Source organism: Salmo salar, chromosome ssa25, assembly GCF_905237065.1.
Source record: "Salmo salar chromosome ssa25, Ssal_v3.1, whole genome shotgun sequence".
NCBI lineage: Eukaryota > Metazoa > Chordata > Actinopteri > Salmoniformes > Salmonidae > Salmo > Salmo salar.
Genome location: NC_059466.1, coordinates 16,542,123 through 16,559,209, shown reverse-complemented (window position 1 = coordinate 16,559,209; position 17,087 = coordinate 16,542,123). Strand labels below are relative to the sequence as shown.

General features: G+C 41.2%; 1 protein-coding gene across 1 annotated transcript in view; it reads left to right on the top strand.

Annotated features, from left to right (window-relative positions):
- LOC106586272 (glypican-6) overlaps window positions 1-17,087 on the top strand; it is a 122,267-nt gene that overhangs the window by 71,903 nt on the left and 33,277 nt on the right. The window contains exons 4-5 of the mRNA XM_014173395.2: window positions 1,127-1,292; window positions 13,804-13,934. Coding sequence (XP_014028870.1) covers window positions 1,127-1,292; window positions 13,804-13,934 — 297 coding nt within the window. The remainder of the gene's footprint in view (window positions 1-1,126; window positions 1,293-13,803; window positions 13,935-17,087) is intronic.

Here is a 17,087-nt window from a genome sequence, read left to right as displayed (position 1 = left end):
ACCCAACATCAGTGCCCGACCTCACTAATGCTCTTGTGGCTGAATGGAAGCAAGTCCCCCGCAGCAATGTTCTAACATCTAGTGGAAAGTCTTCCCAGAAGAATGGAGGCTGTTATAGCAGCAAAGGGGGACCAACTTCATATTAATGCCCATGATTCTGGAATGAGATGCTCAACGAGCACATGTCCACATACTTTTGGTAATGTAGTGTATTTTGGCTAGAGTAACAAGAAGCTCAGACACTACTGCAATAAAATGCATAAAACATGTAGGCATCCACTTACACACACACACACACACACACACACACACACACACACACACACACACACACACACACACACACACACACACACACACACACACACACACACACACACACACACACACACACACACACACACACAAGCAAACTGATGCACTGACAGAAATGGTGGTTAGGGAATTGCTTTTTCACATAGGCCTGAGATGCAGTAACAAGGTTAAGAAATTATTATTAAGGGCCTGTCTGTGTTGGTGTTTGTTAAATAGATAAAGCCATTAGCCATTACCCGGGAGCCTTGACTTCAAAAAAAATATGTTGATATTTGCATTATTGACCAAACAAGTCTGGTGCTGTATTTTTCACATATTTTCAATTTCACCAGCTACAACTGTTGTTCATGTCGTTCCTGTTTATGTATGCTGAGCTTCTGTTGAGCGCCATAGATGTAAGGACAGTGGAGCGGCCGGCGTGTCTTTTTGCATTTTAAACAGTGTCTTAAGCCTGACATTCTCGAACTTCATTTGACCTCATGAGAATTGTGTTGTAGTTCTCTATTGAAAACAGAAAGCACAGTAGAATGCTCCTACTCTTCTCCGGTTCACTCACTGTGCTGTGTTCCTGGTAAAGGGCCCTCAATCTGGACAGAAATGTTGCCTGGGAGGAATCATACTGGTTTATGTAGAACATAGTTTTACTTCCTGTTAGCTTTCTTAGCCAGCTAGTATCTTATTATTCATCCAAGACAGGAAGTTACAGTTTGCTGTATCCTATGTGTAAAACAGTATGTCGTATCTGTGTAAAACAGTATTTCGTATCTGTTATGTAGCTGATCTTTATTCTGACGCTATATCCACCCACCAGGTGAGCAGCACCCCAGCGTGTATCCGAGCACTGACCAAGATGATGTACTGCACATACTGCCAAGCCATGCCCTCCGTGAAGCCCTGTAACAACTACTGTCTGAACGTCATGAAGGGCTGTCTCGCCAACCAGGCCGATCTGGACCCAGAGTGGAACCAGTACATCGGTAAGACCCCTCCCTTTGTCTTTGTATAAAAAATGCATGCTGTGTTGAATTGTCGGTCGGTGTTTTTCATTTTATGGTAAGATGTCATTCATGTTTTATTTGTCTGTGTTTAGTCCCGTGGACACAACTTGGGCACTGTGATAAGACGGTACATTTTCGTTTTACTGTTTGAATCTTAATTTTTTTTTCTTTGACAATTTATACTGGATGAAAACGCCATAACTCATTGGCTGGTGGGCTCATGCTGTGTTAAATGGGGACTTGCGGTGGGATAGTAGCACACTGGGAAACGCTGAGCTTTGTGGAAAGCAGTTCAACAGGAGCTCGTTTAACTCGGGGAGATTACAAACATGAATATAACATGGCAGCTATTTTTCTAATAGACTGCCTAATTCAGTTTGGAGCTTTCATTTAGATATGTCAAGACTGCTGAAGTGAACTAAAGCCGAGCAGGCTAGCTGCGATCTGCACTTTAGAGACACATGACAAGCATGCTGCTGTCAGAAACAAGCAGCTGAAATGGGGCCACAGCTCTCTGGATAGTTGTTCCATGTCAGAACATCGGAGGCCCAGTGTAAAGTACAGCGCATTGAGGTGCTGGTGGAGCAGTGTGACATCCGTCAGATTAATATTCAATGGTAGCATCAGGTTGACTATTAGAGTCTTGTTACCCAGGACTAAATGTAAAGCTGATGGTGTGTGTTTACTGTATAGGCACTGTATGATTCGCTATTACAGAGCTTGACCACTTCAATGGCTCTCTACTGTAGGCTAAATCAGTCACTACAGTAAAGGTCCAGAAGTACAAGATTTATGCGATTTATCTAACAGTTTTACGTTTTATGTCCTTCTATTTGATAATTGGGTGGTTTACCTGAAATACTGTGTTTTTTCTAGATGTCAACATTTCCGTACTTTCAATTGGAGAATTGTTCCAGGGGTGGAGATTAAATGTCAGTTCATATATTTTGGCTCGCTGACATTTCATATTCATTACAGGCTGAAAGATTTTCAATTAGCTCAAGGTCCAACCGCACAGAGGATATCGATTGGGCTTTCACAGCCTACAATTTTTATTTGTTTATTTATTTATTTCACCTTTATTTAACCAGGTAGGCAAGTTGAGAACAAGTTCTCATTTGCAACTGCGACCTGGCCAAGATAAAGCATAGCAATTTGACACATACAACAACACAGAGTTACACATGGAATAAACAAAACATACAGTCAATAAGAAACAACAACAACAGAACAAAAGAAAACAAAAAGTCTATATACAGTGAGTGCAAATGAGGTAAGTTAAGGCAATAAATAGGCCATGGTGGCAAAGTAATTACAATATAGCAATTAAACACTGGAATGGTAGATGTGCAGGAGATGAATGTGCAAGTAGAGATACTGGGGGTGCAAAGGAGCATGATAAATAAATAAATAAAGTATGGGGATGAGGTAGGTAGATAGATGGGCTGTTTACAGATGGGCTATGTACAGCTGCAGTGATCTGTGAGCTGCTCTGACAGCTGGTGCTTAAAGCTAGTGAGGGAGATATGAGTCTCCAGCTTCAGAGATTTTTGCAGTTCGTTCCAGTCATTGGCAGCAGAGAACTGGAAGGAAAGACGACCAAAGGAGGAATTGGCTTTGGGGGTGACCAGTGAGATATACCTGCTGGAGCGCGTGCTACGAGTGGGTGCTGCTATGGTGACCAGTGAGCTGAGATAAGGCGGGGCTTTACCTAGCAGAGACTTGTAGATAACCTGGAGCCAGTGGGTTTGGCGACGAGTATGAAGTGAGGGCCAACCAACGAGAGCGTACAAGTCGCAATGGTGGGTAGTGAATGGGGCTTTGGTGACAAAACGGATGGCATTGTGATAGACTGCATCCAGTTTATTGAGTAGAGTGTTGGAGGCTATTTTATAGATGACATCACCGAAGTCGAGGATCGGTAGGATGGTCAGTTTTGGCAGCATGAGTGAAGGATGCTTTGTTGCAATATAGGAAGCCGATTCTAGATTTAATTTTGGATTGGAGATGCTTAATGTGAGTCTGGAAGGAGAGTTTACAGTCTAACCAGACACCCAGGTATTTGTAGTTGTCCACGTATTCTAAGTCAGAGCCGTCCAGATTAGTGATGCGGGACAGGCGGGCAGTGATCGATTGAATAGCATGCATTTAGTTTTACTTGCGTTTAAGAGCAGTTGGAGGCCACGGAAGGAGAGTTGTATGGCATTGAAGCTCGTCTGAAGGTTAGTTAACACAGTGTCCAAAGAGGGGCCAGAAGTATACAGAATGGTGTCGTCTGCGTAGAGGTGGATCAGAGAATCACCAGCAGCAAGAGCAACATCATTGATGTATACAGAGAAGAGAGTCGGCCCGAGAATTGAACCCTGTGGCATACCCATAGAGACTGCCAGAGGTCCGGACAACAGGCCCTCCGATTTGACACACTGAACTCTATCAGAGAAGTAGTTGGTAAACCAGGCGAGGCAATCATTGGAGAAACCAAGGCTGTCGAGTCTGCCAATAAGAACGTGGTGATTGACAGAGTCGAAAGCCTTGGCCAGGTTGATGAATTACGGCTGCACAGTAATGTCTCTTATCGATGGCGGTTATGATGTCGTTTAGGACCTTGAGCGTGGCTGAGGTGCACCCAGGACCAGCTCTGAAACCAATAGTGATTGCGTGTCTGTCAAATGTCCCCTATGCTTCTCACTGTTCTTTAAGTAGTTGAGAGGAGGATAGACCCCGTGAAAATGAACTACAACCTCTAATAACACGCCTTTTTCTTTCACATGTGCCAGATGATCATACATAGGCTTTGCTTTGCAGCGTAGGGCATTGGCGGTTTTTGCCGTGATGGTGAAATCCATTGAGTTTGCATAAAAGCTCACAAACCAATATAGGATTATCATACTGTTGAACATGTCTTTTCAGGGCTACATTGTAGTAATGTACTTTAACTCACATGAAAACCTTTAGCTATTCCAGTTGCTGTGAATAGAAAGGGAGAAGCTGGTGACTACAGGGCTTTAGAGTGAAATAAAACACAAAAGCCTGGGAGACTGACATGGAACTGGCACCAGAGCTTAAGTAAAGATATTCATCTTGATTCCAGTGGCATCTATCTAGCCCAACAGCATATGTCTGCTCCGCTGACCAGAGAAGACGAGATATCGGAAAGGTGAAAAGCTAATTCAACCAAGGAGTGAGAAATCCTTTACAGCTGGAAGCTGAGCTCCCGATAGCAATGATTTTTCCCTCAGCACCTCCTCACTGCTAGAGCTCCACCAGCAGAAAATAACACTCTCTGACACAGTGCATTGGAACTTCTGACAAAAGTTGGACAAAAAGGCAGCCATTCACATTACCCTCAGCCTAACCTTCATTTATCCTCAGTGTGAATGTGTGGGGGGCAGAGGAGGGACTCTGGTGCCACTGCCAAAAGCAGGCCAAAACAGATGTTCATTCAGTGCAGCTGTGCTTCTGCTTCCATTCATTCAGTCTAGCTAGCGAAATATGGAATGCTCCAAAACATCCATCTCTTCTTATAATAGCTGTGTGCCAATGCGGGGCTTCCGTTTATGCATAGTCGAAGACAGGGGGGAAAATACGAGAGGCTGTATAAAGCTCCCATTATATTGGTGTGTCTGAATGTTCGTGTTCCTCTCTGAAAGGGTTTCAATATGTTATTTATGAAAATGGAGTTGAAGCTTGGCACTGTGTACTGCGACCGATGGAACTATTAGTATGTGCCACTACAAATCAGTTGAGTTCTGTGTGTTTTTGTATATTTTATTGTACATATAGCTATTATGTAGCCCATAGCCAGCCCCCACTGCCAACCCAACCCAAATGATATACCCTTGAAGGAACTTGCTTTCAGTAATTTATTTCAGAAAATAAAATGTGGTTTGTTTTATTTTATTTCTCTCTAAGGTGGCAAGACCAGCAAGTTTGTACCTTTTTTTCTTTCCATTTTCTTGCCTTAGGCGGGAAGCAAATGGGCCAAGCAAATGAAATATGACTGAGGTATTTCACGTAGAACAAAATGTGAAATGTTCAGTGAATCTAGTAGAATTCATGGCTAAAATAAGCAGAACTTCATTTGATTATTTCAAGCTAAAGGAAAAGGGCTGAATTACAGGAATGGAAGGGTGCTGTACCTATAGAGATTGATTGATCGTAGAAGGTCATGGCACTGTTGTCATACACATAAAATATCATAATACCAAAAATATATGGCATAATATCAGAATCTGTAATATCAAAATATCAGTAGAGTAGCCAAGTCAATTTTAATAACACATTTCAACATTGACTAAACCAAGGGTTAAATGGTATCAGATTAAACATTACAGCCTTGAAGATAATTTTCAGAGGTTTTATCTATGCATACCTGCCTGCATATCAAACATGAATCAGACTGTATAAAGGACCCATGTTTAAATATGCAAATCTGTCAGCTGAATTCTAGCAACATGGGTTTTGTTTTCCCTCCTCAAGTATTCATGTGATTAAAATAGAAGGAATAAATCATGGATTATATTGGTTCCACTGACTAGCCAGTCTCTAATCCATTTGTTCCCATTGCAGCCATTTGTTCTGACCTCTTTCTATTTTGCATGAAAAAACAACACAAACGGCTCAGTCTATGAATTATGGAACCAGGTGGCAGACATCATCCTTTATTCAACCTGCGTTCTGCATTCATCCCTGCAACAGAATTATGGCATGCATGTGAATCAGTTCACTCCAGGGTTCGTTTTGTTTTACAAAATGTATGTTCATATTATATACAAGTAATAGAAAAGCAGTAGATGAATGTCATGTGAAGTAAGATTAGATGAGAAGTCAGATGTTTTTTAATGGGATGAATCATCTGAAGCGTTGGGTAGGCTAACCGATGAACATCTGTCAGTTCACACCTGAACACTCACCACTGAACATACAGTATATGCTGGATTCACCAACTCCTCCAGGGTTTTGTATTACATGATGCATTAGGCTTGAAATATGCATCGAATCTCAGTTTGTATGATGGCTGTTTATATTTACATGTCTTTGAGGTGCCTTTGAAGTGTTTTCATACAGGGAATCGTCCTTTTTTTTATTGAATAATGTTGTAAAAAGTCATATATCTGAAACACTTTTTAAGAGGTTATGTATTTGGCTGTCCTAGAGAATTGATGTCTCGATCAGCCTATGGTGTTTGAACCTCCGTCACATGCTGTGGTGATATATGTGGCCCTCTCTAGTTTACACCCCACGTGTCATTATCATTTTTTGTGTTGACAGGTGATAGAAAGCGATTTTCCTTCCTGCTTGACTACCGCAATGCACACAAGACTAGGCCTACCCATTTGCTAATACTCTGGGACAATCCAAAGGTGTATTCTACAACGGTGTCACAGCTTTTTCTTCTATTATTTGGCTTCATTGCAATACTGACTAGTATCGTTCTCTCTAGAGGCCGTGTGTCACCACAGCGTAAGTGATCTGCATTGATTTTATTTGCTCATTTCTTTTTAATTGCGTGATTTGTTTCACTAGGGGTAACTGGAGACAGTCACAACCTCACAATTCATGAAAAACATTTCCTGTCCTTTGTGAAGATTTCCTCATTAATAAAATATAGAAGAGGAAGGAAAATAAATACTCCCAGCAACACACCACTAGAGGACTGCCCGTGGCTGAGAATGAGACAACTGGCCCAAAAGATTTCCTCTTCTGCAAGGGCACCGCACTAAAGGAAATGGAAATAGTGATCATATTGTTAATTAATTGTGTGTCCTTACATATGTTTAAACATGGATATAATGAATTGCCACTTATGCCTCAACACCACAGCAGCTAATGAAGTCAGTCAGTAGGGACCTAAAGCAACAGCGTTTTATTCAGCTATATCCGTCTTCCTCTCATAGACATAGGACTCTAGGTGTGCACCAGTGACTTGCATGGTGGGCTGCTTATTATTTGTGATTACCATGCTTGTCTGTCTCCAAAAAAGTAGCATAGAATCACTTATACTTTGAGACGGAACTCTCTGGCTGAAATACGAAAGCGTCAGGTACATCATTCGAAGTGACATTTCATACTTGGATCTGCAGTACTAATGGATCATTATGATGGATGTAATTGGCTTTGTATCAGGCAGAAACGGACATTTTATGACAAAAGAAGTGAGTTTGAAAAGACTAATAAAACATGTAGCATCCCTGTCTGGGTTCTCTTTAGTGGTATAGTCTGCACAGCTTACGTCTCTGCGTTGCTCACTCCTTAGCTTGTGCAAGTCCTGGCTTTATGCTTAGAAGAAATGCCGGAGTTGACCTGAAATTTGATAATGTATCTAATAATAAAACTGAAGGTGCAATCAGGGGTAGTGTGGGTGTCAAAGAGAGAGAGAGAGAGAGAGAGAGAGAGAGAGAGAGAGAGAGAGAGAGAGAGAGAGAGAGAGAGAGAGAGAGAGAGAGAGAGAGAGAGAGAGAGAGAGAGAGAGAGAGAACCATGTATCTGCAGCAGTAGACCCAGGCCAGGTGCCATGAGGTCTCATTCTAGAGCTGTGATTTAAACAGCATCATGTAGGTGTAGAGACTCTTACCACCCACTGCTGAGGAAGCAGAAGAATTCATTGAATATGAAGATTCATTTTGATAGCTCATCTGACTGTCAACATCACTTTCCTTGCCCTGAAATTGTATTGCATCCCTTTGTGATGCGATGTAGCAATGGAACCGACCTAAAGTATAAAACCATCTATTCCGTTCCATTAGATTGTTTTAGTTTTCTTCTCTGCCTATTGCTAAATCAGTGAGGTCTGAACTTTCCCCTCATGGTGATGCATGCAGACCTCTGAGCAGGGGCGATTTAGCATGGTCTTCCAGTGCTATTTCACCCCACCACTGGAATGGATAAATGGGTTTATAATGGTTGTTTGCTCTCGGACTAATCTTTGTGGCCACTTCCACCACACAGGGACACGGGGTTAAGCAAATACAAATAAGTAATCTTATATCCTTTGTGATATGTGACCACAGTTGATAGAATCCTGGAATCCATTAATGTCCCTAGCTGTGGGGAAAGGTGAGGGTTGGATAGTCAAAGCTGTTAGAATAAATTGCTTCTTTAATGAGCCCTGCCTTGCTAGAACACAAACCCAAACACATTAAGAATACATTCCTGATGTACTGTAGGTAGAGCCTGTGAAATAATGTCTTTACCTAATCTGTCGCCAGATTGAAGTCCGACATCGCAGCAAGAAAGCATTTGTTTTGTGTGTTTTTATCGATGAAGTAAGGCAGCAGTGTGTGAAAACAGTGGTTGTGAACCTGTTACTCAGACATCATCATAATTCACCTGAATGGAATTACTTTTTCACCATAATGTTGATCAAGATTTGTAAAGGAGTTGCTGAATATAGAGAGAAATGGGTGTCATAATGCCTGCTGGAGTCATGACGTAAAAAAAAAAATACATTTTCATTGCGTCGTCACATCCATTCCTTTTCTGATTTCAGAGCGGTTCAGCAGGTGATACTTTGTCCAGATCATGTTTGGGTTTTGTGGTAATCATGTGTTACCAACTTCTCAAACATGTGGTTTTACGAGGAGAAAATTGATGTTGACTGGAAGCAAGGATTTCCTCTACATATTTGTGGACAAAATCGTTGAAACACCCCTGTCAGCCTGCATTAGAGATCATTGGACAGATGCTCGGTTCAAAGACAATCCCCATGACATCCCTCACCCCATTAGTAACGGGATCCGTTGGAGAAGGGCTGGCTATTGGGTTCTGCTGCAGAATTTCATTAGGACTAGCTGCTCCTGAGAACATATGTTTTCTATAGCTTAAAATACATGCTTATTATGAGCTATTATACAGTTACAACTGATAATTACATGTAGGATATGAATAAAAATCTGATTAACACTTGCATTTATTTTCCTGTTTAGTACATAAATTCAGTATAGATTGCTATTCTGTGTTGCTGAAGGCAATGAACACTCATGTAGGTTTAATAAGCAAGTGAAAACGCTATATGATCGTCTTTAATTAAAATAGTTTCTGTCCAAACAGGATGCATGCCACGACTCAAGTTTTTTGCTTTGAAGAACTACATCCGAATAGTAGTGCAGCTCAAAGGATATAATCAGTTTCTACCTATGTAATCGTTTCCTTCTGTTTGTCTATTATCAGATAAAACACAATTGTCATAAATTATGCCTAATTGCTAGGTACATTTATGCTCAAACCCCAGTGAATTTGATCCTACTTTACAGTGGCGCTATTTCAGAAGTTTCAATGGTATACTTTTAATGCACTTCAACAGTCTTTGAACAGTGTGCAAGAGTTGTCTCTCCGATCCATATCCTCATGAGACTCATAGGATTACTGCTATTCGCGAGGGGCCTTATTTTTGTCGTTCGTCTGGGGAGGACGTCTTCTATGCAGATCGTTTTATCTGTAAATTAAATATTCATGGGTGTGTTTTAAAACGAGTCTATTTCCCCAGTGTTATCCCGAGATTAAAGGCAACCTGTGTCAGACCTTCTCCAGTTGTAGACCTGAACATGATAGAAGTGCCGGTGGCGTCAGCGTTTGGGTTCACGCGATCAGATGTGCGCATTTAAATCTCCTCCAGACATACATTCAAACCAGCAATAACTACCTTCTTGCATGTTACATTTGATTGAACTATATTTGTATGCATTGCAAGTCAAATAGCCTGTCTGATCTATGAATCAGACAGAAAATCAAGTGTCTGTTGTTTTGTGTTTCTGCACAGCCAGAAAGAACAAAAGAACAAGTCTCCACAGAACATTGTTATCAGGAATTAGCTACTATCTGGCGTGGTGTGGCCATTTCAAAACTCTGTGAATGAATAGAGAGCTTTCAGGAAATAAATGGGTGTTTGGAAAGGCAATTGCCATGTGCGCAAAGCTTTTATGGCTTGATAGAAAAAGATTTAGCTCAGTCGATCTTGGAAGGTCTTTTTTTATGTGTATCATTGCTATGAATATTTCAAAAGAGCTGTGGATAGTCTCATCTGTTTCTCTCTGGCGTCTGTGTGTGTGTGTGTGTGCGTGTGTGCGTGCGTGCGTGCACGCGTACACGCACACCATGTGCACGCGCTCGTATGTGTGCTCAAGGACTTTTTTATCAGGACAAATTGTGACCAAGGAACAATATGCTTTCCCCTGCCCATTTTTTTCTACGGTGTCATATAACACCATTAGTTGGCTGAGTGAACCACAGATGAGCTATGCTTTACAGAATCCAAATTACATGAGAGCCATTTTTCATCTCAGGGATCTCTTCAGAGGTAAAGAGCCATACATGGGCCTTTTCACTTTCCTTATTTGTCCTTGTCTGCTGGAGCTTTTCTAGCAGACAGCCTCCATTTTAGGGGCAACAATTTCGATAGCTGAAAATAGGAGATTGTCTGTAGGACAGGGTTTTCCTTTTTGTGTGGTTGTATTACAATTTACTGTAATAGAGTGTTCAATTCAAATAAATGAACATGCCTCTAAAAAAATTCTATGTTTATATAATTACATTTCAGGAAAACGCGGTCTTTCCTTTAGTGTGTTCATTTTGGAAGAAACTACTGTCGCTAACAGCGCCCTCATCATCATTTTTGGCCTCTTGTCTCAAAATAGGACAAGATGGGCGCTATTTTCATGGCTGTGTGGTGATGATAACCAGATTTCATCCTGTTGGCCGGTGGCCTATCTCCATACTACAAAAGTGAAGCAGGGAGAGCTGAGCTTGGCACGCAGGAGCAGCAGCCCAGTCACAGTGGACCAGACTCTGTGCTCTCCTCATAAATGAGACTCATTAATTCTCCATGTAGGTAGAGAGCGCTACCGCGTGCCTCCTTCTCCTCAGAGACGCAGCACTGTGGCTAACTGCAATTTGACTGCCCTGTCCTGCCCTGCCCTGACTTGACCCAATCAGCATCACTGTCTTGGCTCCTTACTAGCAGTATACACTACACCAGTCTCTCTCTCTCGCGCTCTCTCTCTCTCTCTCTCTCTCTCTCTCTCTCTTTCTCTCTCTTTGCGCGCTCTCTCTCTTCACTCCTCTCGCTCTGTCTCTCTCTGTCTGTCTCTCTCTTTGGGGATTGTGTGGGATGAGGCGCTGCATCCTGGGCTCCCTGTGTTTGTAGTGCCCATCTGATAAACATATCTTAACTCCACATGGCTGGGAAAGATTGCCATCTTCCCTTGTGCTGCTGAAGGCAACTCCATTCACTCTCTGCATGGGAGATCTGTGGAGGAGCTCACCACTGGCTGCTCTGACCTGGATTGTCACTTTTTGAACATTTGAATTTGAGTGTGTGACCGTTATTTTTCTGTACATCATACCTGAGGCCTGCTGCATGCATTCAGATTACATTTACATTATTAGCTTGGATACTGACATTGTTAGATTTAGCAGTGTGTGTACCTAAAGCTTTGTTGACATACGTTCTTTGAACGTAACGTGTCATTGCCTTAAGACATCCGGATCCACATCCTATGAAAATATAAGGTGAACTTCATTTTGCTTGTGGATACTTAACAGACTGCAGCTAGGAAACCAAAATAAACCTAGTTAGTCCCTGACCCCTGACCTTAGCCAGTGTGCTGATGGATTTCTAACCCAGCATCACAGGCTATCTGCCGCCCCATTGTAAACAAACACAAGTGCTCTTCAAAGAGCCTGCTTCAGACATAATTGGAAGGAAATGGCACCAGAGATAACTGAGGTAACGTTGCCCAGCCAGCTCTTCTCCTTACCATTAGTGATAGCAGGTCCCCAAAGACCACTGTGGCCTCATTCTGCAAACATCTAAAGTAGTTATGGGAGACTGGGAGTTTCACGATTATAACTTATTTGAAATCAAGAGAAATCATCAAAGCTTCCCTTTTTACATAGTTTTATATAAGTAAGCAATGATTTCCAAACCAGTAATTTCAATGTTTATGGAAAATAATGCGTCAACAAATTGTTCATCTTGTTATGATTACAGTCTATTGTAGTTCTGCCATTTGAGCATGGTAATCAACAAATGTTCTCAAAAACAGCTTATTGAATGATGAAGAGGAGACTGTGGCAGCAAGCCAAAGGATTTGTATTACAACACAAAGCCGCATCATAGAACCAATTTTTTATGTATTTTAACAACAAGTGACCTGTGATGTTGGGAAGGTTACACACCTGGAAAAAACATCATGGTAATGCATATCAATTTATGACTTGTGGTCAATGGTTTTCCATGCCATAAATGAAATGATTACTTAATTCAGTAGATAGGTAATGACAGGGTAATTATGACAGCGTGTGGGTGGTGAGGTCCTGTCCTGGGAGGTCTACTGGCTGAGACTGCCTGGGCATGACTGAGAAGTTCTACAAGAGCCCTAGAGCAGTGTTACCCAGGCCTCGCTGTTCCCCTTTGGGGCTGCTAGCTCGCCAGGTCCCCATATGCCTGTGGATCTCCACTCCCACTCCAAACTGTCATTACACAGAGAGACAGACAGTCCCAGTCCCACATTAACATGGATATCCCCCCAAGATAGAGCACAGCAGCTCTGTTCCATGACAATAACAATTAGCCCATGGTTTTGTAAAGGGCAACTCCGGAGGGCTAAGACCGCAATGAGAATCAGGAAATGTTCTTATACAGTATAATTAATAAGAAAGACAGTGCGATACTGTATGTTGGACAATAATTCTTCTGAATTGGACATCATTGATCTCTTTGGTTCAAGGATCATATGATATTATTATAATTCCAGACCCGTGTGGGGTGATTAAAATGCTGTAAGTAAATGCGGTGTTGTGATAATCATATACAGTTCAGATGTTGCCGTATGGTTTTAGTCTACACAGTGATATTAATGAGGTGGTGACCTTATAGCATCCGTGCCCGGAGCGAAAGTAAATAAGACCTCAATTTTCTTCGCTTTGAGAAATTCGATTAAATCAACAACTAATCATCACTGTTATTTTTATTTCGTATAACTCCATTTATATTGAATCTATTGAGTTGATCTACATAGAAATTGAATATACCCCCAGAAGCATTCATGATACATAATTATGTATTGCTGTGATTGGATGCGGTAATTTATTTCAAGTGCCAACCACATACAGTATAACAATTTGTTATGATGAGACGCTGTGATGAGATGCTACTTCTTTCTTAGACAAGTATGACAGTTAATGATGAATATTGACAAATAGCAAATTATAAAGGTGTTTTGCATGTTGCATAAATATACAAATACATTTTGCTGAAGTGATACATGAATTGTCTTAGTGATACCAAGGCAAAGCATTGAATGCAAATGGACGAAAATCTGCTTTCTCTGGACACATAAGTCTTCCAACTCAAGCCTTTGGCAGTCATTATGGCTAAATTCCTCTCTTTCTCTCTCTCTCTATCTCTCTCTCTCTCTCTCTCTCTCTCTCACACGCGTGTGTTCAATCTCATGCGCGCTCTCACTCTCACTCTGTCTCTCTCTCTCGACAGATGCCATGTTGCTGGTGGCACAGAGGCTGGAGGGACCCTTCAACATCGAGTCTGTCATGGAACCCATTGATGTCAAGATTTCGGAGGCCATCATGAATATGCAAGATAACAGTGTCCAAGTCTCCTACAGGGTATGTCAACCAAATTAGTCAAACTGATTCCCAGAAGCCAACAAAGTGTCTTCCCAGAAAACCAAAATTGTTTCTGTGAAAGCTCCGAGAGCATTTGTTAGGAAAAAGTTCTCATAACACAAAAACTGTCCGGTCGTGCTGATGACTGTATAAAACATTTGTCTGATGTTGCAAGAATGTTCCAAGAACACATTTAATCTGTTCTTCAAAGAATTTCCAGAATGAGATACACTACCGTTCAAAAGTTTGTGGTCTGGGGCACATTTTCTGTCCATTATAATAACATCAAATTGATCACAAATACAGTGCAGACATTGTTAATGTTGTAAATGACTATTGTAGCTGGAAACGACAGATTTTTTTTATGGAATATCTACGTAGGAATACAGAGGGCCATTATCAGCAACCGTCACGCCTGTGTTCCAATGGCACGTTGTGTTAGCTAATCCAAGTTTATCATTTTAAAAGGCTAATTGGTCATTAGAAAACCCTTTTGCAATTATGTTAGCACAGCTGAAAACTGTTGTTCTGATTAAAGAAGCAATAAAACGGGCCTTGTTTAGACTATCTGAGTATATGGAGCATTAGCATTTGTGGGTTCGATTACAGGCTCAAAATGGCCAGAAACAAAGAACTTTCTCCTGAAACTCGTCAGTCTATTCTTGTTCTGAGAAATGAAGGCTATTCCATGCAAGAAATTGCCAAGAAACTGAAGATCTCATACAACGCTGGGTACTACTTAAAGGTTACCAGAACATTTACATAATTAGGTTGTGGGAACAGTGCGGGAACATTACAAGAGACACGTTCTCAAAACACAAAATATGTTCAGTTGTGATGACATTCATACAATGTTTTAAGTTAGGTTGCGTAGGACATTCCTATAATGTTGTAAGAAGAACACCTGGTCTAAGTTCTTTAAAGGTTCCCACACCATATGGGAGTTGTCTGGGTATTTTGCAATAATATTATTGTGATATTTACATAGGTTGCACAGAACATTCCCACAATGTTGCACAATGTTCCACCATTTCCAAATAAGTCATTTTATATGACTTTCATAGCATATTTGTTTTAGGTTAAACATAATATTCCATTTCAATAACATTTAGAAAATGCTATATTTAAGTTTGACCTAATATTACCGAAACATTCTCAGCATGCAAATCTGTAGTTCCTTATAGCAGATTGGAATACATCCCCATTATATTTCTCTGCAGATTTAATGGCAATTCTCATTTGAGGACTGTATTGTAGGTGATATAGACATATGGCATTTTCATTTCATTCATAGGACATTTGAAGAGCATTTAATCATGCAAACACCTACTATATTTCTTACATTTCATATGTTTTCAATCTGCACATGTGGGGTACTTGGAACCTGCAATACTTGGATCCCAAGCCAGGTCTTTTATTCTCTACGCCACCAGAGAAGCCTATGAGTATCCAAGACTATGAGTATCCAAGACTATGAGTGATGATCTAGGATCACTTTTGCTTTTCAGATCATGAAAAATAAGACAGGGGGGCCATATCAACCGTCTCAAAGTAGAAATTATATCGGGTGCGTTTTTTAAAAAGTTTAACAGTACATTTTTAGACAATGTTTGATTCATTACAGTTAGTCTAAATTCTGCATTTCTGACTGGATTGCCCAAAAGTTATCATTAGGTTTCCAGGTAATGTAATAACACAATGTACCAGTAATGCAAACATCAGGTGAATGTTTTATACAAACATTGTATAATCATCAGCAAAACGACTGGACAGTTTTTATGTTATTAGAACATTTGCCATAACTTAACAAATGTTCTATTTTGCATTACTGGTACATTGTCTTATTACTGCTCCTGAGTGGCACAGCGGTCTAAGTCACTGCATCTCAGTGCTAGAGGTGTCACTATAGTACCTGGTTCAAATCCAGGCTGTATCACATCTGGCTGTGATTGGGAGTCCCATAGGGTGGCACACAATTGGCCCAGCGTCGTCCGGGTTTGGCCGGTGTAGGCCGTCATTGTAAATAAGAATTTGTTCTTAACTGGCTTGCCTAGTTAAATAAAGGTTAAATACATGTATTTTTTTTAAATGTATTACATTACCGGGAAACTTAATGAGAACTTCATATCATCAAATCAAATTGTATTGGTCACGTACACATATTTAGCAGATGTTATTGTGGGTGAAGCGAAATGCTTGTGTTCCTAGCTCCAATAGTGCGGTAGTATCTAAAAGTAAAAGATTGGAATTAAGCAATGTTTTGAGCAATGTTGGAGTGGCATTGACTAAAATACAGTAGAATAGAATACAGTATATACATACAAGATGAATAAAGCAGTATGTAAACATTATTTAAACATGATTAAAGTGACTAGTGTTCCATTATTAAAGTGGCCAGTGATTCCAAATCTATGTATATAGGGCAGCAGCCTCTAATGTGCAGGGTTGCGTAACTGGGTGGAAGCAGGCTAGTGATGGCTATTTAACAGTATGATGGCCTTAAGATAACTTGATGATTGAGTTGGAGGCGTGCATGGCCACGCAGTCATGGGTGAACAAGGAGTACAGGAGGGGGCTGAGCACGCACCCTTGTGGGGCCCCTGTGTTGAGGATCAGCAAAGTGGAGGTGTTGTTTCCTACCTTCACCACCTTGGGGCAGCTCCTCCAGGACCCAGTTGCACAAGGCGGGGTTCAGACCCAGGGCCCCGAGCTTAATGATGAGCTTGGTGGGTACTACGGTGCTGAATGCTGAGCTATAGTCAATGAACAGCATTCTTACATAGGTTTTCCTCTTGTCTAGATGGGATAGGGCAGTGTGCAGTGCGATGGCGATTGCATCGTCTGTGTCTTTATTGGGGTGGTAAGCAAATTGAAGTGGATTTAGGGTGTCAGGTAAGGTAAGGTAGAGGTGATATGATCCTTAACTAGGCTCTCAAAGCACTGATACAGGGCGATAGTAATTTAGTTCAGTTACCGTTGCTTTCTTGGGTAAAGGAACAATGGTGGAAATCTTGAAGCAAGTGGGGACAGCAGACTGGGATAGGGAGAAATTGAATATGTCCATAAACACTCCAGCCAGATGGTCTGCGCATGGGGAGGGCCTTAGACTTTTAGAAAAGTTGAGTAGCAGTGGTCCAATGTTTTGCCAGCGCA